This window comes from Ceratina calcarata, unplaced genomic scaffold (assembly GCF_001652005.2).
Source record: "Ceratina calcarata isolate Rehan_Ccalc_2016 unplaced genomic scaffold, ASM165200v1 scaffold185.2, whole genome shotgun sequence".
In the NCBI taxonomy this organism is placed as follows: domain Eukaryota; kingdom Metazoa; phylum Arthropoda; class Insecta; order Hymenoptera; family Apidae; genus Ceratina; species Ceratina calcarata.
Window position 1 is genome coordinate 113637 of NW_017139975.1, and position 22040 is coordinate 135676.

Genomic DNA, 22040 nt, shown 5'->3' on the forward strand with positions numbered 1-22040 from the left:
CAAACATGTATATACATGTGCAGCAATCGCAATGAGTACGAATAGCTGCCAACGTAACAAAAAGAGAGCTCCTGAACTCCTGACCTGACTTACAATAATATCACAATCCCAGCCAACCATCTGCCTGCAGATTGCCGACAGATTGCCGGCAGATTCTGCCCTCTGGAGCAAAGTCTGCAGACAGATTGCCGGAAAGTTGCGTCCGCAATATGCCGGCAATTTTCCGGCAGGCCTGCCACCAGACCCTGGCCGCAGAATGACTGCAGGCCCTGCCGGCAGATCTGCTATCAATCTGGCAGCAGTTTGCGACAGGCACTGCCGGCCGATCTGCTATCAATCTGGCGGCAGTTTGCGACAGGCACTGCCGGCAGATCTGCCATCTATCTGGCGGCAGAAGCGCATCAGACGTGACATCAGCCGCTGGCGACAGAATAACTACAGATTGACTACAGATCCCGTCGGCAAATCTGTCATCAATCTGTAATCATTCTACCGTCAACCGTGATAGCATATCTGCCGCCAGAATGACGCCAGATTTCTTGTCAGAATGACAGCAGTCTATCGTACATTATGATAAAATTCTGTCAAATATTATTGTATATACGGNATATAATGGTCAATTACAAATTAGTAAGAGATGTGCGAGAACCTGAAAATTAGGTCAAGTCGCAACGAGGGTTTTTCTTATGATCGGGACGGATCTTTGAGAATCTTGACATCTTCGGGAATTTCCCAATTTTCGAGAATCCAACCCGGTATCTTTCCGTCCTGTCCCGATCAATGGGTTCTCGTACATCTCTACGAATTGGTCAACTTCGGCTACAATATTCCCACGCTCGTATTTCCTTTTTGTATGCGACATTCTGATGTTTATGTAAATACATGTCACACACTGGAATAATGTTTTTCTTTAACAAAAAAAAAAACATTTGGAAATATTTTGGTTTATATGCAGTCGTTTTTAATTAAATTTATTTTATAAAAAGTAATCAGCCTGAGGCTTTTTGCTAGGTATTCCTCGACTTTCTTGTGGTGCTGCTTCAAATATTGTGAATTCCCGTTGAAGATGTTCGTTTAATTCTAATATTGCAGCAACGTTGCCACATCTGTAAATCACATGTATTACGTTAAGAGAATTTGACAATAAAAACTTGAAATTTCTCCTCGTAACAATACGCACCTATAGCAATAATTAGGTGCTGACCAAACAGTCAAAACAGTCTCGTTAAAATGCCATTTATATCCTTCCATAACTAATTGATGCGCTCTACATATCATGTCAATATCATTTGCAGAATTGAACTGTGCTACGACATCGCTTCCAAAAAGGTAGCCTGCTCCGCGTGGCGAAACTCCCCAACCTTGAGTATCTTCAGGATCCGACCAAAGTAAATCACACATTGGGCCATCGTGTGGTACCTATGAAAAAATAATTTTTTCGTAAAAATTATTCACTCTCCCATAGACTTAAACCTTCCTTACATATGCGTAATCCTTACTTCTTGTTTTCTATCTATCGTTCTTATTTGATCAAGTGTTTGAATGCTTGGAGACAATCCACCATGAACACAAAATATTTTCCCATCGATTATAGCAGAAAGGGACAAATAATCGAATATTTCCGTACAATATCGCCAAACTGTAATACTGCCATATTTTCGAAGGCATTCGTCGTAAAAACCATAAACTTGTGTAATTTGTCTGGATTCATGATTTCCTCTTATTAATGTAATCCTATCAGGGTAACGAACCTGTAATTACAACGTATCCCTTATTTGCAACGGAGTATCATAAATTAATTATTCTATTGAAAGTATCGTAATGATAATAATCTGCTCAATTTGCTATCATAAGATGATTATATTTACTTTTAATGCCAAGAGAAGAAGGAATGTTTCAACACTATAAAATCCTCTATCAACAAAATCTCCCATGAACAGGTAATTTGTTTCTGGAACATCTCCGCCAACTTTAAACAGTTCTTTTAAGTCATAGAATTGTCCATGAATATCTCCACACACCTAAGGACGAAATAAACCTATTGCAAGTTTCAGTTATAACTCTTTAATTCTCCTATATTTATAAAAACCTACAGTAACCGGTGAGTCAACTCTTTGCACGTTACTTTCTTCAATAAGAATTTCACGTGCTTTTGCACAAAGAGCTTTAACTTCAGCTTCTTTGATAATCTCACATTTCTTTAGCTGTTCTATTTGCCGATCCAAATCACTCGAATCAGCCATCTTAGGAAGTAACAACCTTCATTAAAAATTTTAGCAATTAGATAAAAAATTACATCAATTAATAATGTTAACAGATATGAACTTCAAAGTGATAAATCAGATCTATTAATGTCGAGCATGCCCAAGTATTTCAAAACGTTCAAATATATTTGTTATTTATATAAATTCGGGATTATAGATTTATTATTTTCATTATTTCTTTAAATTATTTAACTATACAATGCCTTTGCAAAAATTAATTTTTAGATAATATTGGAATGATACAACCTAATAAATGAAAATCATATGCGGAGATGTGTTTTTATTAGGACGAAAATAATATTGACGAAACGTACACGCAATACAAGATACGATATGAAAGTAAATAATTTCAAGGAGAATGATAAACGTACCTGATCGTCTACGGAAAGCGAAGCTTGCACCGCTTAATAAACGAAACGCATCTATTGTGGTGCACGTGTGACTAAAATCCGTTACCTTAATATATTAAAACTATTTATCTAAAACTCATATGTATTAAAATGTATGACAAACGATGATAAACATTCAAAAAACTCATTTCAATAAATATCGAACATTACAATGTAACTGAATGTAACTGACATTAGAATCCGAGAAGCTGGGAATAAAAATTCGAGTGTGCTTAGGGCACTGATCAAACTAAACTGAGAAAAGAAATTTGAACAAATTCTTGTTTCTAGATTTTATTCTATAGTGATATGTTGAAAATTCTCCTTTATATTCCAGCTCCAGCTGTGGCATGGACTGTGGTCACGAACGTTGCACAGAGAGGAAATACTTTTAAGAATTTGCGGATTGAGATTGAGGAGGACGTTTGCATTTGCAAACTCGCATAAACTTATGTGCCAAACAAAAGCCGGTACGTCAACAAGGTCATACGTTTGTAGGTTTTCACCCACAGTTTTCGTTAATTATATTAACAATTAATATCATATCAATGAGAACATTAAGTATAATTAACATTCAAGTTATATAAAGAACGAAGTATTAATTAGAGGTAAATGTTCCTTATTAATTATGGTCATACATGGATTATTGTGAGAACATAAATTTTGAATTTTTTAAATTGTATTACAGGAAAGTGTAACAATGTCTCAGAATATTGCACATGATGTTAATAAAAAGCCAAGAACAAAGGACATTAGAATACAAGAGAATGTTACATTTTTCCAAATGGGATTTTCTCAAAAGATTTTGGACGGATTGTGTACATGTGGTTTTCAAAGGCCTTCTCCTATACAATTGAAGGCAATTCCATTAGGAAGAGTTGGTTTTGGTATATAAAATCCTTGTTTACTTTTCTTATATAATTTGAACGTAGATTAGAATTGTCCATAAGCAAATTAACTTTTCTGTAACTTCAGACTTGATAATGCGTGCTAAGTCAGGAACTGGAAAGACTTTAGTATTTAGTGTAATATCACTTGAAATGGTTGATATTGAGATATCATCTATACAAGTGTTAGTATTGGCACCTACTCGAGAAATTGCTGTACAAATTGCTCATGTCTTCTCATCTGTAGGTTGTGAAATTAAGGGTATGCAATTAATACTGCTTGTTCAATTATTTGAAATTACATTTTATAAGTGATATAAAATTGTTTTTTGTTAATTCAGGTTTAAAGGTTGAAGTCTTCATAGGAGGAATAGCTATAGAAGGGGACAAAAAGAAGTTAAAAGATTGCCATATAGCTGTTGGTGCGCCAGGTCGGATTAGACATTTGGTTGAAAAAGGCTTTTTAAAAGTTGATAACGTTCGATTATTTGTTTTCGATGAGGCGGATAAATTAATGGAAGTCAGTTTTCAAAAGGATATTAAGTAAGTATAATGAAAATATATACGTTGAGATTGTATAAAATGCAAGTAAATAATTTGTAACATATTGAATTTTCAGTTACATCTTCTCAAAATTACCATTGAACAAGCAAATTATAGCATCAAGTGCTACTTATCCTGGTGATTTAGAAACATTTTTACAAACCTACATGTGTTCCCCGGTTGTAGTATCTCCGGACAATGATGAATCAATACTTATCGGTCTCCGGCAATTTGTAACAATAGTCTCGTCACATCCGAATGCTATGAAACAGGTATAATTTATTTCTGTCGTGTAAAATCGTTTCGTTCCACGGTATACGTATATAAAAATATGTTCCAGGTTCAAATAAAGGTAGATGAATTGACAAAAATATTTTATAAAATTCCATTTAAGCAAAGTTTAGTGTTTTCAAACTATCAGTCACGGTGAGCGTACTTATAATTTATACTCTTCGAATAGTTCCCATTTGCATATTTGAAATAAACTCTCGTTTTACAGGGCTCAATCAGTGTGTAATAAAATTAATTCCATGGGATTACAAGCAACCTTTATTGCTGGAAATCAGGATATGAATAAAAGGCTCGAAGCCATTAATAAATTAAAAAATTTTAAATGTAGAATATTGTTGACGACCGATTTGACTGCGAGAGGTATAGATGCGGACAATGTAAATTTAGTTGTAAACCTTGATTTACCCGTAGATGCGCCAACGTACTTGCACAGAATAGGCAGAGCTGGACGTTATGGATCTTACGGAATTTCAATAACGATAATTGCAGAAAACGAGCTCGAAACGTTTCAACAGTTGTTAACGCACGTAGGAGGTCCAACGTTTTACGTATTGAAACTCCCTGCAGAGTACCCAGATGATATATGGTCTGTGCCTAGTACAGAATACGAAAAACTTTGCGCGAAATCAGACAGCAATGAAAATCAGATTGAGATTAATTCTGTCGCTGAAGTAAAAAATAACTCCACGACTGTTATCGATGCCGATCTACCGAATAAAATAAAGTCAGAGACGAATGAGACATCAGATGGCACAAACAAGGAAGATACGATTGACAAGAATTGTTCTAATGAGAAAGAAACAAAGAATGATATAGTTAAACACGTTAATGATCTCCATAATTCCCATTTACAAGAGCTTACCTTAGAAAAGATAGAAGTTAGTTCTTTATTTGTGGACGGCACTATCGTAATAAACAAGTTTGAAGATATTCAAGAAAATAAGAAAGTAGATAAGAAAAAGACTGCATCATATAGTTTGTCCAAACCAAAAGTTATACATACCTTTAAATTAGATTTTCCTGAAAATAATCTCTCTACTTGGCAGAAGAATAATGAAAATGTAGTATTCGAAGTTGATTTAACAGATGTTCAAGAAGACGATTTATCGAGCTGCGATATTGATATAATTACTGAATATGTGAAATATAATGTTGATAGTGAACATGTTGAAGAAAATTCTTCAACCTATGACGTGGATACTAATTCATGTCTTACTACTGTACCTGATGAAATGCAGAAGACTCATTGTATAGGAAATAACGGTCCGATTGATAATCTGACGAATAAAATTAAAAATGATGCGAATACAACATTTTTGAATGAACTGAATCATTATCTTGCGCATTATTATACAAAGAATTTGAATACAGTTCAGAGTAAATCATATTTAAATGATGAAGAAACAGTAAAAGAGGCGCTTAGTTGGAAACAGAAACTTGATTTTGAAATAAAACTGTTAGATAATGCACTGCAGTCAACGACGGAATCCATTCAAAAATTGATATACCAAGAACACTTTCGAATGCTTAGAATATTTTACAAAATACAAAAACAGGCACTCTTGTGCGTTTATCCAGAGATACGGAATGACGATGAAATAGACGATACTTATTCATACTGCGTAAGTTCCGGGGATTCGAATGTACTTCAAATGTATAAAACGATAGAAGATTTTAAAAGTATCCATCGAAGACCTGGAGAGAAATTTAAAGCATATTTTCCATATCCTGTTAAAGAAGACTCGTATATGCCGAATTTGATGATATCCGAAACTGATGCCAAAGATTATCTTAACGCTTTGCGATATTTACATTCGAACCCAGATCCCAGAAAGAAGTTATTAGAAATAATAGATTACGTGGCGTTTTTAGATGAAGCCAAACAACGTAGTATTCTAGAAAGACTAAAAAATGATTCCGAAATTATTTCAGTCGATGATTTACTGGCGAGAATAAAAAGTTTAGATTTAAACAAAGAAACAGAGGACAACTCTACGGAACAGCAAAGAGCTGACACTGATGAAACTGCAAATTTAGTTTCGCACAATGAGTCTCCTAATGCTGAAAATGTGAATAACATCAATGAGCAAAACGTAATTGTAAATGAAAACATAAGAAATAATGTGAGTAGCAGCAGTTCTAATGATTCAACGTTAACCGAATCGGATGATTCTATTGAAAAAGAATCTGTGCCTCGCGAAAATGTATACAGTAGCACATCAAGCACTCTTTCAAGTGAAAATAATGACGATAACAAATCTAAGGAAAAAGCATATGCGAAGAATAATTTTCGTAAATGCAGAAAGTTTTCAAAAAGAAATAAGCTGGTTAAAGATAAGGAACAATACTTATATGATGATACATTTGAATGTAATTATATTTCGTATGAAAAAATCGATAGACTATCCGATAACATTGATGAATGTGAGAAGAAATGTCAACCTCAGAAGCAATTAAAGTCATCATCGAAATCCGTGCGATGTAGCTTAAGCTCAATGAAGTCAAATTTGTACTCGAATAAAGAGGAGTCAAATATTCAGGAATCACGTGCATATAACGAACGGCAGAATTCTGATTTTTCTTCCAACAAAAATCAAAAGCCTGTAACGCAATATTACGCACCATTTTATAATTATACGAATAATGTTCCTTGTACTACTGAAACGGAAAATCATGCATGTTCTCTTAATAATTATTCAAATCCTTCTTTTTCGAGAAACACTTATCCATCAAATGAAAACGAAACGAGCGAAATTGAGCAGTTTTTATCATCTTTGAGGATTGAAACAGATCAATTTCATTTAGAATTGTACAAATCAGAAATGTTTCATAATTCAACAAAGCACGATTACGATTAATTAAAATGAATAAAATTCTACATTGGATAAGTAGTTGAAATTTGTGGATTTTTTGTCCATGAGTATCGATCAATATATAATTTAAAAGCAAGAATTGTTTTACTATATTGTAAATACGATATTATTGTACGATTAAAATGTTTTCTGAACTTTATTCATAGTTGTATTATTTTATAATAAAGATTTATATTAAATAATTTGTAGATAAATTATTCGATATTATGTATCACACATATAAGAATAAAAAAGTATAGATTTTATTTTTGCAATAAATCTAACAGTATTTATGTAATTTAAGTGAAAAATGTGAACGTGTTTAATCATACATTACACAATATTTCGTACTAGCAAAAATGTATTAATTGTTTATATTACATGTTTTCGAATGTCATGTGCCGGTCGTGAGTTAGGGGGATCAGGTTTCTAAGGCGTTTCAAGGGGACCAGATGGAGAAAAAAAAAACCACCTTACGAAACTCGTCTCGTGAGAATTTGGGGTACGCACTCGCGTTGTGTCCGTCCTTTATTCGCAAAATAATCGTTTAAGCAGCCCGCCTAGTGTACTTCAGTCGGTTACCACGTGCTTTCAGGTGAAGGAGTCTCTTAATCGCGTTCGTGAGTGTAGTGTCGTGTTAATTAATAAATTGCATCGTTATCGTTTCTCCGCGGATCACGTTCGGTCGCGTTCAACGTCCGATGAATAATATGTCGTCCACTCTAAAATATTTCAAGAAGGTCCCGATTTACATTGTAGAACCCCATGACGAGGTGTGTTCTTCGAATGGTCAACCTCTCGGTTTGTTTATATCGCGACTCGGCTTGCCCGAGTCCGAATTTCCTCGTTGACACGCCAGAGGCGCTATGTACACTTTGGCGGTAAATCACGTGACCGGTCACATGACCGAGAGTTCGTTGGTTGAATCTGGGCAAGTCGAAGTCATACTACGCAAAAACCGAGTTTTCGGGAAATTATTTACTTTTCGGCAGGTGCTACCGTTCATTTATCGATGCTTAGGATCGAAGCATCTTCCGTTCGAGGGAAACACGTTCGTGCACCTAGACTCTCATCCCGATATGCTTATACCGAAAACAATGACGGCGGACACAGTGTTGGACAAAAATCTGTTGTTTAGGTATTAACAATTTCTTTATGCATACAATAATACAGTTTTATATCATTCCTGTTCGTCATATATGTAATAGCTATTAGTACTAATGTTTAACCCCTTAAGGACCATAGTCGTATTAACATGGTTCCTATTTTGTATCAGATTTTCCTTCAGCCATGTTGGTAGGTTCCCAGTTTTCCATTTATTAAATACATAAAAATATTTCTAGAAATTTCTATTTTTGTAAAATAATTCGGTTTTTAAGTGGTTAATTCATACGATATTATTAAAAAGAGCATAAATCAAATTAATGCCTTGAGGTACCAATAATTCATTGCAATCTACGTTTTGATTTGTGTACTTTTTTAAAATTAAAAGTTCAAGATCACATTGCCGGTTAATAGTGGCCATGGTAGATGTGTACAGTTGGGGAGAGTAAATCAAATGATACAAATCAATATATTTAAAGGAAAGTAAAGTTTCTTTTAGAAAATTTCTTTTCTCGTAACATGTTTATAGAATTTGTTAATATAAATTGAAAAAACGATAAATACATTAAGAAGTTGGATTGTTTCTGAGACATGAAACTGTGTACTATTGTTAATAGTGAAATTAGTATCGAGAACTGGATGTTACCCGCTGCGTACGCTGGCCACTTGAAGCACCTGATCTGGGTCAAACCACCGTGGGCTAATCAGATGGTCGACTCCGTGACAACCTTCCTCATCGGCAAGCATAAGGACAACGGATTAATAAGGTAAGTGCTGATTGTTTCATCTTCTTTACGCCAATTGATCGTTTACGAACGATCCATTTCTGTGTTTATAATTGCAATAAGGATAAGATGAATGAAATTGTATTTATAATGAACAAAGCGTGGAGAATGATTCGTGAGTCACGAATCGTGGCTATATCTGAATTACATATGCGTTTGAAAGGCGTACGATGCTCTTTTCGGTTATCTATAATGCACACGCGACGTGGTCATGGAATACGCGGAACAATTCGCAAATTGCGCTCAGATAAAATTCCAGATAAACACACGCGTTCGGACCGAGAATTATTACACTCCTTTACTCGCCTAGAGGGTGAGTGTCCGTGTACACGTGGCGATTAGCGTACATACACGGATACTTTGGTTCGTGTACATTTCGGATAGCCTTGGCATAATGTTACATGTGTTCTTTCGTACCGAGACAAGAATCAGAAAATTGTCGACAGGTGGTTGATGCTTTTGTGCCAAGCGTTGAATCTCATAATCGGCCATTGCGTGATGATTTCTTATTCGACAAAAGAACGGAATAATCAATTACAACATTTTCTAATTAGAATTTCTCTCGAACGATAGCGAACGATGTTTGACAAAGACAGAGTAGAGAATTATCACAACCGTGCATCCGGTTGCACGGTTGTTTCACCATTTCGTTTTGGCGCAAGTTATTTTCTACTTGAAAAATGGCAATAAATCGCCCGGTATCATTTTTCATGGTTGGACGGCTGGCGTGTATCCATTACGGCTACATTGTTACATCGTTGACCAACTATTTAGAGTTGGAACTTGTTTCGATGGTAAAAATCGCGCGAGATCATTACGCGAAACACATTCGAGTGTTCGACGTCGCGACGAAGTATTGAAAGTCATAGCATTGGATCGCGGAACGGTAACGTAAAATACTATAGGGTTTGAACATGATTTACGAACAGTGCGTACGTATGTACGAGTGCATGTATATCCCGATTTTACTGTTCTACCACGGTTCCTTGTACGCGCGTCATTCAATAATATGAATAGTTTACTCCTCTGTTATAAACGCAGAGTCTAATTAAAAAAGTATTTAAACCCGACGAATTACTATATTTATAAAAGCGTGATATAGTATTTTATAAGTACAATTGTAGGACAATTAGATTTGTCATCTGGATGCGATTTCGTTGGTCTCCGACCAATTGTTGAAAGTGCTCGTTCAACGCCACGTTTACTTGACTTTGGATTTCACCAAGTTATTTCTTGTTCCGTAAATCATTGCCTATACGAGCGGAAGACGTTGGTTTCAGTGCTTAAAACATCAAACAGCAATGTTTCGAAAATGGAAACGCGTGACTTTCGCCGTTTCGCTTTTCAAATGAACGTCAACTTCGATCAGCTCCGGTGAACACTGAAAACGTCTTGAACGTCGGTTTACACGGAAAGGGAAAGGTGGTTGACACGCGTCGCGACGAAAAGTCGTTACAGTCGGTTAATCTGCAACTGAAGGGGTTAAGACTCCGGTTGACAAGACGCGAGGGTAAACGCGGAACGGGGCGGGACGGGAAGGGACTTGACGGGAAGGGGGTAAAAGTAAAAAGGCAGGTAAAGTAGCAAAGGGAAGCCGACACTGTGCGCCGCGGCGATATCTGCCAAGAAACTGGTGGCCGTGATGTAGCGCTCCGTTGGGACTTGAGTCATGTTTCTCGAATTACCGTGGATATATGTCCGTGTACCGTGAGCGAAGCACGCGAATTATGCCGTTGTCAAGACTTCGTCCGCGAGCCCGCGCGTTTCCGTTAATTCCTTATCCAATAAATATTTCGATTACGCCGACTCCGTTCCACGGAATCCCGGCCATTCGCCTAAACAGGCAAAGACGTCCGCCGCAACGGTCTAAATATTCGATAAATGCTTAACGATCTGGGAAATCGGACGCAATTAAACCGAGCCTAAGGATTGGGTTGTTACAGGGAGTGATGAATAGCCTGGCTGTAGTGTGCAATTATTCTCGATTTATTCTTGATTTACAACGTGATTAGATTGACACTCCATATTCCGTACGTGCAAACATTTTTCACGATTCATCAAATTCATTCCCAATACAATAAGTTGAGTATAGTAAATTTATGTGAAGTCCCTGATAGAACACTGGACCATTAATTACGCCTAGCTACTATTAAAGTGAATTGTGATAAAATGTTGCCAGTGTTGCGATACAAAAATTTGTCAGGTAGCAATAATTGCCTCGTTCGGAGTATGGTGGGTAAAATATCCTTCTGATAAGATCTAAAATACGATGCCATCGGCCGCGTTTCGTCGAAGTTACATAGTCGTGTGTACCCACGCGCAGGTGCCGGTCGGGTTGATTTGCATCGACGGCATGCAGGATGTACGACGTTTTAGTATATTTTCACCATCTCCTTTAATAGTTTAATATCTTAGACTTTAACCGTCGATGCTTTACAAAAGAAAGAGTTTCTACATGGTGTATATAGAGTATTTTGGCTCGCATTGTTATTCCCTTATCTTCGTGGAATTATGTGTGTTTACCTGTTCAATTGAAGAAATTTGTTTTTTCTTGCTTACATATCCACGCGTTTTCGTTGGTAACTCGGCTTTTCACTGTCGTCAAGTAAAGGCTGAAGAAGCTCGGTCGCTGGGGAGACCGCGACAATGGACAATGGAATAATCTACAATAGAGATCCGCTCGGAGATTCCATGCCGAATGAATAGGACTTCTAGGACAATCATCTCGTAAACTCGGTTTCTTTGCACGCCCTTCTTACCCTATCGTTCCGCGGCCAGTGTTCCGTGTGTGTTTCGTGATTCTACGCAGGAATCCGAATCACTTACATGAGCGACGCTGCTCTGAGTAAGGAAGCTTCCCAACCGGGGGACAAACGCGACCTACGTTACTTTATACCCAGTTACGGTGATTCAATCACCCGGCCGAGTTCCTTTCGTTGTTCGCCGATGGTAAAAAGCGGCCAGCATCCAGCCGACAAATTACGCAATTTGCAAGACAACGGGAAAGTTTTGATTCGCTTAATCGCTTTCTTCGATCGCGGGGTCGTTGCGACACGCGAGATTTTCCGCGAAGGAACAGTACCTAAATTGCAACAGGGTAGAAGGATTCCTGGGTGTCTCAAGACAGCGATACCTCTCGGTATGCGGGGAACGTGAGTCGCACGAAAACACTTACGTAATTCGGCCCCCTCTGTTCATTTTTTTCCCCTACTGCTTGGTATCTATGTTCGTCGTGGATCTCGAGCATTCCTCGGATTTTCTGGAAAAACGGCACCGATGTCACGGAATACGGGATCAGCGTAACGTGTCCCCATACCGCGACCGCGCCGTAGAAGCGAAATACCTGAGAGACCCGACTTCGCTGTCCCGGTTCTTTGAATACCGGTATGGTAGAAGCACGCCGAGATTTTCACCCGGTGTCTTAATCGCATAACTCGTTCCCGGTAACGCAAGCCTGGCTTATATTTCCTGCCTTTTTCCCGGGGAACGTTTATCACCGCATTAGGAACACAAGTTGTAGAAAAATTCACGGATTGTAGATTACAAATTATTCTCCGCGCGTCACCGTTTTCGAACAGCCCTTCTTTGTTTCGACTCGGCGTGATCCTGCGATCTTACGTTCGCGCGGGTAATTGTTCTGCGGGAACGTCTGAATTCCGCGAAATCGGTTCTAATTCAATTTTCACCCGCGGTCGTTGTCTCTCGGCCTGTTGCTCAAATATTCATGGCGTAGGCGTGTCTTCTTTTTCACGGCACGTATCTAATTGCGAGCGTACGGAATTTCAAGCCCTGAGCGTTCGATTGAATTCGATCGCATTCGTGTTTGAGACGGACATCCTATCGTCAGATATGGAAGGATCCGATCAAATGGAATAATTACGAAGAAGTGTACGATATTCACTAATTGAAATCCCTGTTAGCTTTTGTATAAATCGATCTTATCCAACGAGCCTTCTTTTACATCCGCGTGATCATTGTCGAAGGGAACGTCGTACATTTTTCCAGCTGACGCGCGAAGCTATCGGTTTCAACGAAGGTCGCAGGTAATTAACATAAACGCTTCGTGCAACCCGAAGGCGTGACGTCGCTGATTCGATGCCGATAACGCATCGTGACTGCATCGGGCCGCATCTGCACGTGCATCGCGTGTGCCGCGCGTTGAATTCGTTCTCCGGGAGATCGCGAGGATTCTTGTTCACCGGTGAACGTTAGAGAGGCCTGAGTGTTGTCCAATTGGTACCCTTGATTTCCATGGCATCCAATGGTCGACGATGGTACACTTTCCAGGAAGAGGTGGCCCCCGCAGAGTAGGAGGATAGACAGGCCGCGAGTAGTGGGAGAGATTGCAGTAGATGGTGAACGCAATCGTCAGCCATCGATATTTCTTTTCCCCTGATCGCCAGCTTTGACTGACCGTCATCTGTCGCCATCCACTGGTCTTTTACGATGATTGAACGTCATCAAAAACTTTCTGTTTCTGTACTGTCCTTTAATTTATTCTACTTTAAGTATTTCAACATCATATGTGATTGAACTCGCTGACCGTGAATGCTGACGATTTTACATCACTTTTAGATAACTATTAATCAAACTGATATTAAGAATCCGGCTCTTTCCATACGCGTTTCGCAACAGAGCACGGCCGTCGTCAGGTTAAAAAGAAAATTATCGCTCACTCGCGGATGAGAACTTACATATGGATTCAATCAGAGTACATTTCCAATTATTTCTCGTAGCCGCTATCTGATTCCATCGAGTAGTCGATCCATCATCATTAATGCCGGTGAATGAAACCGGTACAAGTATATTTTGAGAAATGGCAGAACCGTACGTAGCAACACCTGGCCGCGTAATCAGCGTGGACAAATAAAAGAGTATTTTCTCGAAAGGGTGCTCTCGGCAGAGGTGATGGCAGGTCAGGGCCGGGAAGGTAGCGAAGGAACACGTCTCAAGTCGCGGGCAGGAGCGTGGGCGCCAGTTGGCATATCACGATCGTCGTCAGGTTGCTCTGCACATATCCGCCGGTTCTTGGTGAAAAGAACAAAAGGGGCCGACACCGGGTGTGTGGACCAATCGCGAGCGTGGTCGTTGCACGATTCGACCCCGAGGAATTAGCAGCGTCGACCTCGTCAGGGATCGGTTCCCGGGTATCTCGATCCCCCCCCCCTCCGCCCTCAATCCTCCATCTGCTACGTACTCTCTTCTTTGTCGTTGCTTCTTCCCTGCCGATTGACTCGTCGTGGTTCGCCTCCTAATTGATCGTTAGCCGCGTAACGCAGACGCTGCCTCTCTTCAAACGTTTCGCGTATCGTTCCCCAACGAGAGCTCCTATGGGATCGATCTGCGCCTTCGAGCGCTCGCTCAGTCCTCGAATGCGAACCCGCGTTCATACGACACTGACCAGACTTCGGAGTTGAACAAATAAATAGGAGTGCCACTGGCTAAAAATTGCACGATTAAAATAAAGAGGGATTTAAGTAGGACGTTCTATGACAAAGTTCTGTCTAAATTGCCCATTCGGAACGGTTGCCGGTCTTGTTTCCTTGGAATCTAGTCTGGGCTGTCTCGTTGCGAGATCACGGTTGAAAAACTCGATTGGAAAAAAGTTAGCCGCGGCAACTTGAATGACAATTAGAGCAGGATAGGATGGAATTTAGGCCGCTGGGTCTGATTAGCCACGCACGCTTAGCCGGAAGCCTATTAAGCTGGAATTTCATAATGGGGGAGTGCCTGAGTTGACTATAGTCTCGATCAGTTATGCAACTTTCGCTTGTTACAACCGAACAATCAGGATACCCTCCACTACCCGAATTAATTGTTCATTTGTGATAATTAAAATACGTTTTTATCTATATAGTTCGTATTATCCCCGTTCATAAGTTTCAGGACGTATAAGTAATTTTCAATTTACGTGAAAAAATCCTTTATCTTATTATTATTAAAATCGAAGAGAGAGAGAGAGAGAGAGAGAGAGAGAGAGAGAGAGAGAAGACAAAATTGATTTTTCTGTTTGCTTCATGCGTATGAATAAGAAGACACGCATTCAATTACGCGTGTAAAACGGGAGAGCAGGAAGTGGTCGCGTACGGGTGCATTTCAAAATGCAACAAATAATTAAGCATAATTGAATCGGGGGACGCGAGAAAGGGACGACGCGACGCCCGATTCCTCCAAGACCGGGGCAGATGTTCGCTTTAAGTAGGGTACTGTACGGCGAGACTTCGGTATATAAATGTAATTCCGAGAAATTACATGTACGTTTACAATACTACGTAAGCGCGCGTTACCACGAGCATTTCCTCCCCCAATTACATTCGATTCTCGGTATTACGTACCTACGTTCGTATGACTCGTTCCTCTAGATTCCTGAACAGAGATACGTACATACGTATCTAACGTATTGCCGGGAGGTCCGATCTGGATGATGATTATTATTATGATGATGATGATGATGATGATGATGATGATGATGATGAGTACGAGGATGAGGATGATGGAGACGGTGATGGAAATTGCGATCGTGATGGACAGTAAATACGTGCATCTGTCCCCGAAGTGTATTGTGTAGAATTAAGTTGTGTTACGGTGCGAATGATATCTTGGATGTATACACAACTGCGAGGCATACCGGTCGAAGAGAAAAGGGAAATAAGCAGCTGTTGTAATTGCGGCTGTAGAAAGGGTGCAATTGCGATGAGTAATGCCGTATGTGCATAGAATGCGCAGCGCGTTACGTTGCAGCCGATTGCGCAACCCGTTCCTGTGTCATTTTCTCAATTTCAAAGTATAAAAGATGATAATGCAAAAGTCATCTGTTATTGCCTGGTTCCCGCATTGGAATCACATTCTACTAGATAAACAAGTTTTAGAATCAACCATCTGACCGGTTGTTCTTCAATCAGCAAGGCAATCATATCGCATATTTTAAGACCATCGTTCGGTCATAATTAATTTATAGAAAACCGTGAAGCGAAAGGATTTGCATATGTCCTGTCCCGATTATCCGTATCAGTCTCGAGCTTATTCTCGGTCGAGATATAAGCAATTGAAATATGAAGACAGCTGAATGAACTGTTTCATTTTTCCACCGCGTTTACTGTCAATAGAGCCACACTACATACCAGCTATTAGGAGTCGATCGAAATCATACAAGGAGAGAGCCCCTGTGTATGCACGTACCGTTCGACCGGCCACGTGTTCCAAGCCTCTGAATGATCGTGGATAATGCCCGACTGATTCCATACCCGGTCCGATGAAAAATTAGAGCAGAATGTCCCTCGTGACTTGTCTGGACACCGGTGTCGCGATTCGTTGAACGCACACGTACCCGAGAATGCCGCGTTGCAGCGGGTTTACTGTCCCGGCTCGTAGCGAGGTCGCCTTGTCAGAAGCAGCCTTGCAAGGCTGATACCACGTCAACCTTAGTACCTACGAGGAGAACGGTTATTTTAGCGGGAAAAATCGCTTCCCGGAGCGAGAGACAACGGGGAGAGAAAATGCATGGTATTCGAGTTACGGACAACCCCGTATCTTTTTTCCTCCTTTCTTCTCTTCACGCTAGCATGGGGCAACGTATCGGTTCTCGTTCACGCTCATGCGGTTACCAATAGTCACGATCGGTACGTATGTATTTAAATACCAGACGCGGACCGTATTAGGTCTCGGCTCTATTATTTCATCAAACCAGATGCGTAATAAAACTCGCTGTCGAGCAGCAACAGCTCGGAACTGGAATTCATGGTTGCGCAATGCGCCGCCGCTGGTCTCTGTACCTTTCGGAGCATCGTAAATCTGAAAGCCGGCCAGCTGCTGTTCGGGCCTGGTCCGTTATCACGTGTAATCGCTCGGATTTCCTACATGACACCGTACAAAATACTCGTTATCAAACTCTGTCGTGCGTTGCAACCTATGTGCCGAGAGTCGATACAAATTGAAAAGTACTTGTAGATTAATCGCTTGTTAATTAATTTCATTGTCGGATTGCATATAAAACGTTTTTGATGGCAGTGTAGAAAATGAACTTTGGATCCTTTAAAAATAATCACATTCTTTTCATGTATCGTATGCGTTCTTTATATCGATGCATCATGTCTGCAATTATACGATTTTGCATTGTAAAATCGTTACGATAGAAACAGATTTATTTCACTGTGAGTGACTATTTCGCACTCCTTTTACGTTTGGATTTATACGGTGATATTTCAACGAGAATCGAAGATAGGTTTTGAACAAACGTTGCTCGGTGACGAAATTATACGTTGGATTATCTGTTGGCCTCCCGGTTGTCGGCACTGAAAGCGAACGCACGGCGGTTTTTGATCTCACCGCGACGATTTGTACCAGCGATCCTCACGTAAGAAGAACGTGCCCCGTCCCCTGGCTCGAACGAGGAAGAGTCCTCCTCTTCTTCCCTTCTCGTGTCCTCCCGCTTTTTCTCCGTGGAAGAGGCCCGTGGGCAAGATCCGCCGTCTCTCAGCCGTTGACAAATAGTCGTCGTGGTCTTTTCCACGTATACCGGGCGCGCGTGTATCGTAGGTAGCCGCGCGGTTTCTACTTACGCTCTTTCGCGATTTCTTTTTCACCCTCGTAGCGTTTCACCGTGCGCATAATTGCCGGTGGGTGTCTCGCGTGAAATGCAGCTGCGCGCATGCACATTCAGACGTCCGTCAACCCGGGGACGTTCGTGCGTAGGCAGCCGATGCGACACGACGACGACGATGCCCGAGGGATAAAGATCGGCCCCGGGGCGCTGGTGATCGTAACTGCGGTTTTTTTCCCCTCTTTCGATCTTCGATCGGATCGCAGGAAGAAAGATACCGAACGAATTGTAAATTCATAATTTCCTCCAGTATCGCGTTTCTCGTTAACTCGCCCCGCGATCAGCTCCGGAAATTTTGTAACCGTGTCGCTTCGAATTATTCCCACATCGTCGTTCTTTTCCCCCTTAAAAATATACTTCTAGCCATTCGTTTCGTGAGCGGAACCGAGTTCAGTCAGGTCGAAGCTAAAGGAGTTCGCAATCTCGAAACGTCATCGGGATATCAAATTTACACTTTGTTTCGCTATTAACAAACGTTTCGTGTACGTAATAAAGGATTAAGAAGCTTGCAATCTGAAATCAATTACTGTTAACAGACAGTTGGTCTGTGATTTAAGATCGCAGTTCTTTTTTAATACGTCTACTAATCTTTTTAGACGTGTTGTTGAAAGTCTTATCCATTAAGTTGCACAGGATGAAAGTTCATCGCTGATAGAGTTGAGGTTTCATAATTCATCGGACAGTCTGTCTAACAAAGTACTCGAGTTTAGCGGAGGGGAACGTGGTGCGGTGGTGATGTGTACATACTTCGTGCGCGTTAACTCGGCTGTAGGATAAATTCCGGACGGCTTTGGATGATGTATGGTCCTCTCGTTGCGAGTGTATCAGGCCACGTTGTAAATCTCGAATTCTTTCTGGCGCTGCACGCGAAGCCGAGGGAGGGAAACCGCGAAGTGTAGGCAAAGAGAATGCGGCGTCCGGAACGAGATGAACGCGAGGGAAAGGAGAGGGCGAGGAGGACGAGAGTTCGTCCGGCGTGAAATTTCTCGCGGAAACCCGGGATGATGGATCTCAGGCTGCCTCGTTCGATTCTCCTCGTTTCTTGGCGAATAATTTGAGGGACGTATAATTTTCCGCGAGCCGGTATACAAGTATCCGTTGCGCTCTCGAGTGGTAGCCCCCCACTTTTTATCTCCGCGGATGGGTCTCGCGAGCACTTCGATGCGATTCTCCGAAATCTTCTCCGGCAGCTTAGACTGAATCCATTAGCGGGCGAGGGTACGCGAAATTATTTAAGCTCGTCGTTACGAAAGATTTATACTTTCGAGGCTACACTGAGATTTTTCCCACTGTAGGCTGGATGTTAATTTACTGGACGCGGTAAACTACTTTCAACGGTGCAAATTTATGTTGATAGTTTACAGTGAATACACACACGTTTAACGTCGACGGAAAAAATTCGATTCAATCGTAGAGATAAACTGAAGGAATTAAAGTAGCATGAAATATTTTCTGTATAATCTTGGCTTATTTCTTTTAATCGATTTATGCTCACTTTTACCCGAAGGACCACATGCAACTGCACGAGTACCTATTTTTAATTTACAAACAGACACCACAAACGATAGACAAACAGCCCCTAACGCAAGCTATTTATGCGTGTTTGTAATGACAAAGTTGACGCTAGGTATCTCATCTAGTCCATTAGCGTAAAATTTATTTCAGCTCACGTGTCCTCTCTACTGTGTACTTGCAGTTATACGTGCAATTAATTGTGAAGAATGTCGGCAATTTATCTGTTCATCCGTTACATTGTAGCAGAACTCAGAATCGCAGTACGATGCTCAACGCATCTTGTTTATCACCCGATATTATTAGAAGCTTATTCTCAGGTTCAAACGGCGTATCGCGACTGTTTATTCATTTTTATTGCCATGCTGAAGTTACAATTTCAGACATTATTTGAACGTCTCGCTTGTAAAATTTGTACCCGAGGCTGTCGTCGAAATTGCAACAAGCTTGAATTTATATTTAAGTACGCTTACTGTTCACTTGATTTCGCGTGCTACATTATCTCGACCGTTGGTAGTGTACGTTTGCGATGAAATCAGTGAACTGGGGAGGTTAAAAGCACATCGGTGCCCGTGGTTCGAACCAGCTGAGAAAATATCGTCGCGATCGTTGATTTATCGACGATTTATATGTTTGCTCGATTGGCCGCGCGGTCTCATTCGGTTTAAATATACACTTCAAACGAGGGACGATAATTCTTCATCAAACACGGGCGAAATTATCCGGGCCTCGGCTGCTCCTCTCTGGTAGCGGCAGATTTGGATGTTAATATTTCCCAGATGTCACGATGCTCGTATATATCGCTTCCTAGAAAACGAGACGCTGTCTGTCCGCCAGCGCATACTACTCGCAGCCTCTCTAGCGAAAGGTTGTTCCCCTGAGTTATTGCCCGGCGCATCGATCCGAGTTTTCACTTTAAACTTCACCGACCGTACGTCGCGCCATTACGTTGCCCGCGATCACCGGTTGTTTATTATGCGTTTGTCTTACTTACGCGCCGCTGCGCGATTTATTACCCGGGTACACCTAAGCTTTCTGCGAACCACCCTGCGGGACTCGCTGTAAACGCCTGACGAGTTGCCTTTTTCAACAGTTTAAACGCATTCCCACGATTACAGTAGATTTTATGCATTTATAGAACAATTTGTTGAGAAGTAAAAAAATAATTGGATGCAATCTGCAGAGGTACGCATTACTGTTGAAGGGTAAAAGAAATCTCAAGTTACATTTCATTTTCTGTATGTTTTATTTCGTATGAAAGTCTGGAGTCTATCTATAACGTACATCTCTTTAAAAATCAATTTGTCCCTATCGACAAGTACAGCGCAATGATGAATAACGATTCTTCGATGGGCAATCTTTCTACTAATTTTCAAGTGTTCAATGTCTATCATCTACTATAATAAAGTGTCATGTTCGACGATTAGATCGCTCGGTTGATCGATTACCATGCATTCAATTACCCGGGGAAATCACGAAACAACGATTATCTGATCGACTATCGTCGATACGGGATTTCATTCAATTTTCGTTTTCAATACCGCGTCCAATCGAACAACGCCGATTACCCAAACTGCCGATCAAACGATTCGCTCCGGTTCTGGTTTCCGCGTTGAAAGCGACGTCTACGTTCGCACGTTTACAGTTGGGTCTAAGGTTGGTACAAGAACCGTGGTACATTAAAATTGTCTAACAATATAAGAGGTACGATCAGTGACGTACAAATATAACATGAATAATTATTGATACATTTTGGTAAATCTCATTTGAATGTTTTGACTAACTGGATTCGGAAATACATTAATACATGATGAAGCTTACTACTTGTCATGATTCTTGTTGGAGGTGTAAAGAACGGCAATCCTTTTATCGCATATCTCGGCGTGTAATATAGTAGGAAGAACGGAAAACCATAAGCTTCTCGGATCAGTCTCCATCCTGCGGAACAATCCACCGCTCTGATAGCGTATCGTAATTAACGACTAATTACTGTCGACTGGTTATTTAATAGAGTTGGAGTCCTCTTTCTCGGTATCTTCACCTAGCGCCGGATCAACCGGCTCTAAAGCGTCCTGGTTAGCGTTAATTAGTGCTCGCCCCGACCTTCGGTGTGTACCTTGTTAATTACCGTCTAAAGGATCTTCCTTCCACTATTCAGGCTTCCTGGCTTTCTCGAAACCGTCCTGTTGCCCGACGAGAAGACAAGATCGTCGACATATTTATTTCACCTGGATCCCTCTCTCCCACGGTAACGCATTCGAGCTCTATTTATATTTTCATCAGAGCCGCAGATTCAGAACCGGTGTTAAATCCACTGCTGGCAATTAAGGATGTATTGGCTATACAGTTAATCCCAAAAGTTTATGCACTTTAGAAACGCATTTTTTAAAAAGAAATCAGACGCCGGAAGAACATTGCTAANCGTCAGGGCTTATAATTTCTGTATAAAAAGCTTTCCGACAGCGTCAATAATTAACTGAATATTTCCTTTTATACTTTTTAGCACGTAGCTATTTATTATTAGCATTATTCTTCCGACGTCTGATATCTGTTTAATTATAGGAAATACGTTTTTCTAAGGTACATAAACTTTTGGGATTGACTGTATAGCCAATACATCGTTAACCATTGACGTATCGCCGCTGCCGATGAATGCGAAAATCGATCAGTCGGACATAACCGAAGTTCACTAGTAGTTCCGTGCGTGAGATAGTACAGTGCTATTGTCGTTTTGGAAATTTCATTAATCTCGAAGATCGGATTTGTAACATTTAAGAAATGTAATCCAGACAGAACTTTCATTCGCGTAGTTTT

General features: G+C 40.5%; 3 protein-coding genes across 5 annotated transcripts in view; 2 read left to right on the forward strand and 1 right to left on the reverse strand.

The window, feature by feature from the left end:
* Positions 1–952: 952 nt before the first annotated feature.
* Pp4-19C (protein phosphatase 19C) lies at positions 953–2846 on the reverse strand. Of its 2 annotated transcripts, none has more exons than XM_018038166.2 (6): positions 2636–2846; positions 2094–2243; positions 1869–2021; positions 1500–1751; positions 1181–1419; positions 953–1106 (listed from the first exon to the last, which is right to left on the reverse strand). In XM_018038166.2, exons 2-6 carry the CDS (start codon positions 2241–2243, stop codon positions 977–979), a joined length of 924 nt encoding a protein of 307 aa, XP_017893655.1. In that variant the 5' UTR covers positions 2636–2846; the 3' UTR covers positions 953–976. The 2 variants fall into 2 exon arrangements, with proteins under 2 accessions (XP_017893655.1, XP_017893654.1); XM_018038165.2 differs by having other exon boundaries at positions 2094–2259; positions 2636–2843.
* A 170-nt stretch (positions 2847–3016) lies between these two features.
* LOC108633152 (uncharacterized) lies at positions 3017–7351 on the forward strand. Of its 2 annotated transcripts, none has more exons than XM_026811074.1 (7): positions 3017–3123; positions 3342–3540; positions 3629–3802; positions 3882–4083; positions 4160–4355; positions 4424–4509; positions 4583–7351. In XM_026811074.1, the coding sequence occupies exons 2-7, from the start codon at positions 3354–3356 to the stop codon at positions 7230–7232; spliced, it is 3495 nt and encodes a 1164-aa protein (XP_026666875.1). In that variant the 5' UTR covers positions 3017–3123; positions 3342–3353; the 3' UTR covers positions 7233–7351. The 2 variants fall into 2 exon arrangements, with proteins under 2 accessions (XP_026666875.1, XP_026666874.1); XM_026811073.1 differs by having other exon boundaries at positions 3018–3261.
* Positions 7352–7536: 185 nt separating this feature from the next.
* MESR6 (misexpression suppressor of ras 6) overlaps positions 7537–22040 on the forward strand; it is a 517920-nt gene continuing 503416 nt past the window's right edge. Inside the window, exons 1-3 of the mRNA XM_026811075.1 lie at positions 7537–7999; positions 8219–8364; positions 8948–9097. Of these exons, the coding sequence (XP_026666876.1) occupies positions 7928–7999; positions 8219–8364; positions 8948–9097 (368 nt within the window). The 5' untranslated portion in view covers positions 7537–7927. The remainder of the gene's footprint in view (positions 8000–8218; positions 8365–8947; positions 9098–22040) is intronic.

What these genes read in the sequence shown, in the direction of transcription:
- Pp4-19C (XM_018038166.2), bottom strand. Translation starts at nt 2,243, where the DNA reads ATGGCTGATTCGAGTGATTTGGATCGGCAAATAGAACAGCTAAAGAAA. An exon ending in GAGTTGACTCACCGGTTACT is followed by an intron (nt 2,022 to 2,093) that starts GTAGGTTTTTAT and finishes TTTCGTCCTTAG; the next exon opens with GTGTGTGGAGATATTCATGG. An exon ending in CGATAGATAGAAAACAAGAA is followed by an intron (nt 1,420 to 1,499) that starts GTAAGGATTACG and finishes ATTTTTTCATAG; the next exon opens with GTACCACACGATGGCCCAAT.
- LOC108633152 (XM_026811074.1), top strand. Translation starts at nt 3,354, where the DNA reads ATGTCTCAGAATATTGCACATGATGTTAATAAAAAGCCAAGAACAAAG. An exon ending in ATCCGAATGCTATGAAACAG is followed by an intron (nt 4,356 to 4,423) that starts GTATAATTTATT and finishes AATATGTTCCAG; the next exon opens with GTTCAAATAAAGGTAGATGA. An exon ending in TTTTCAAACTATCAGTCACG is followed by an intron (nt 4,510 to 4,582) that starts GTGAGCGTACTT and finishes CTCGTTTTACAG; the next exon opens with GGCTCAATCAGTGTGTAATA.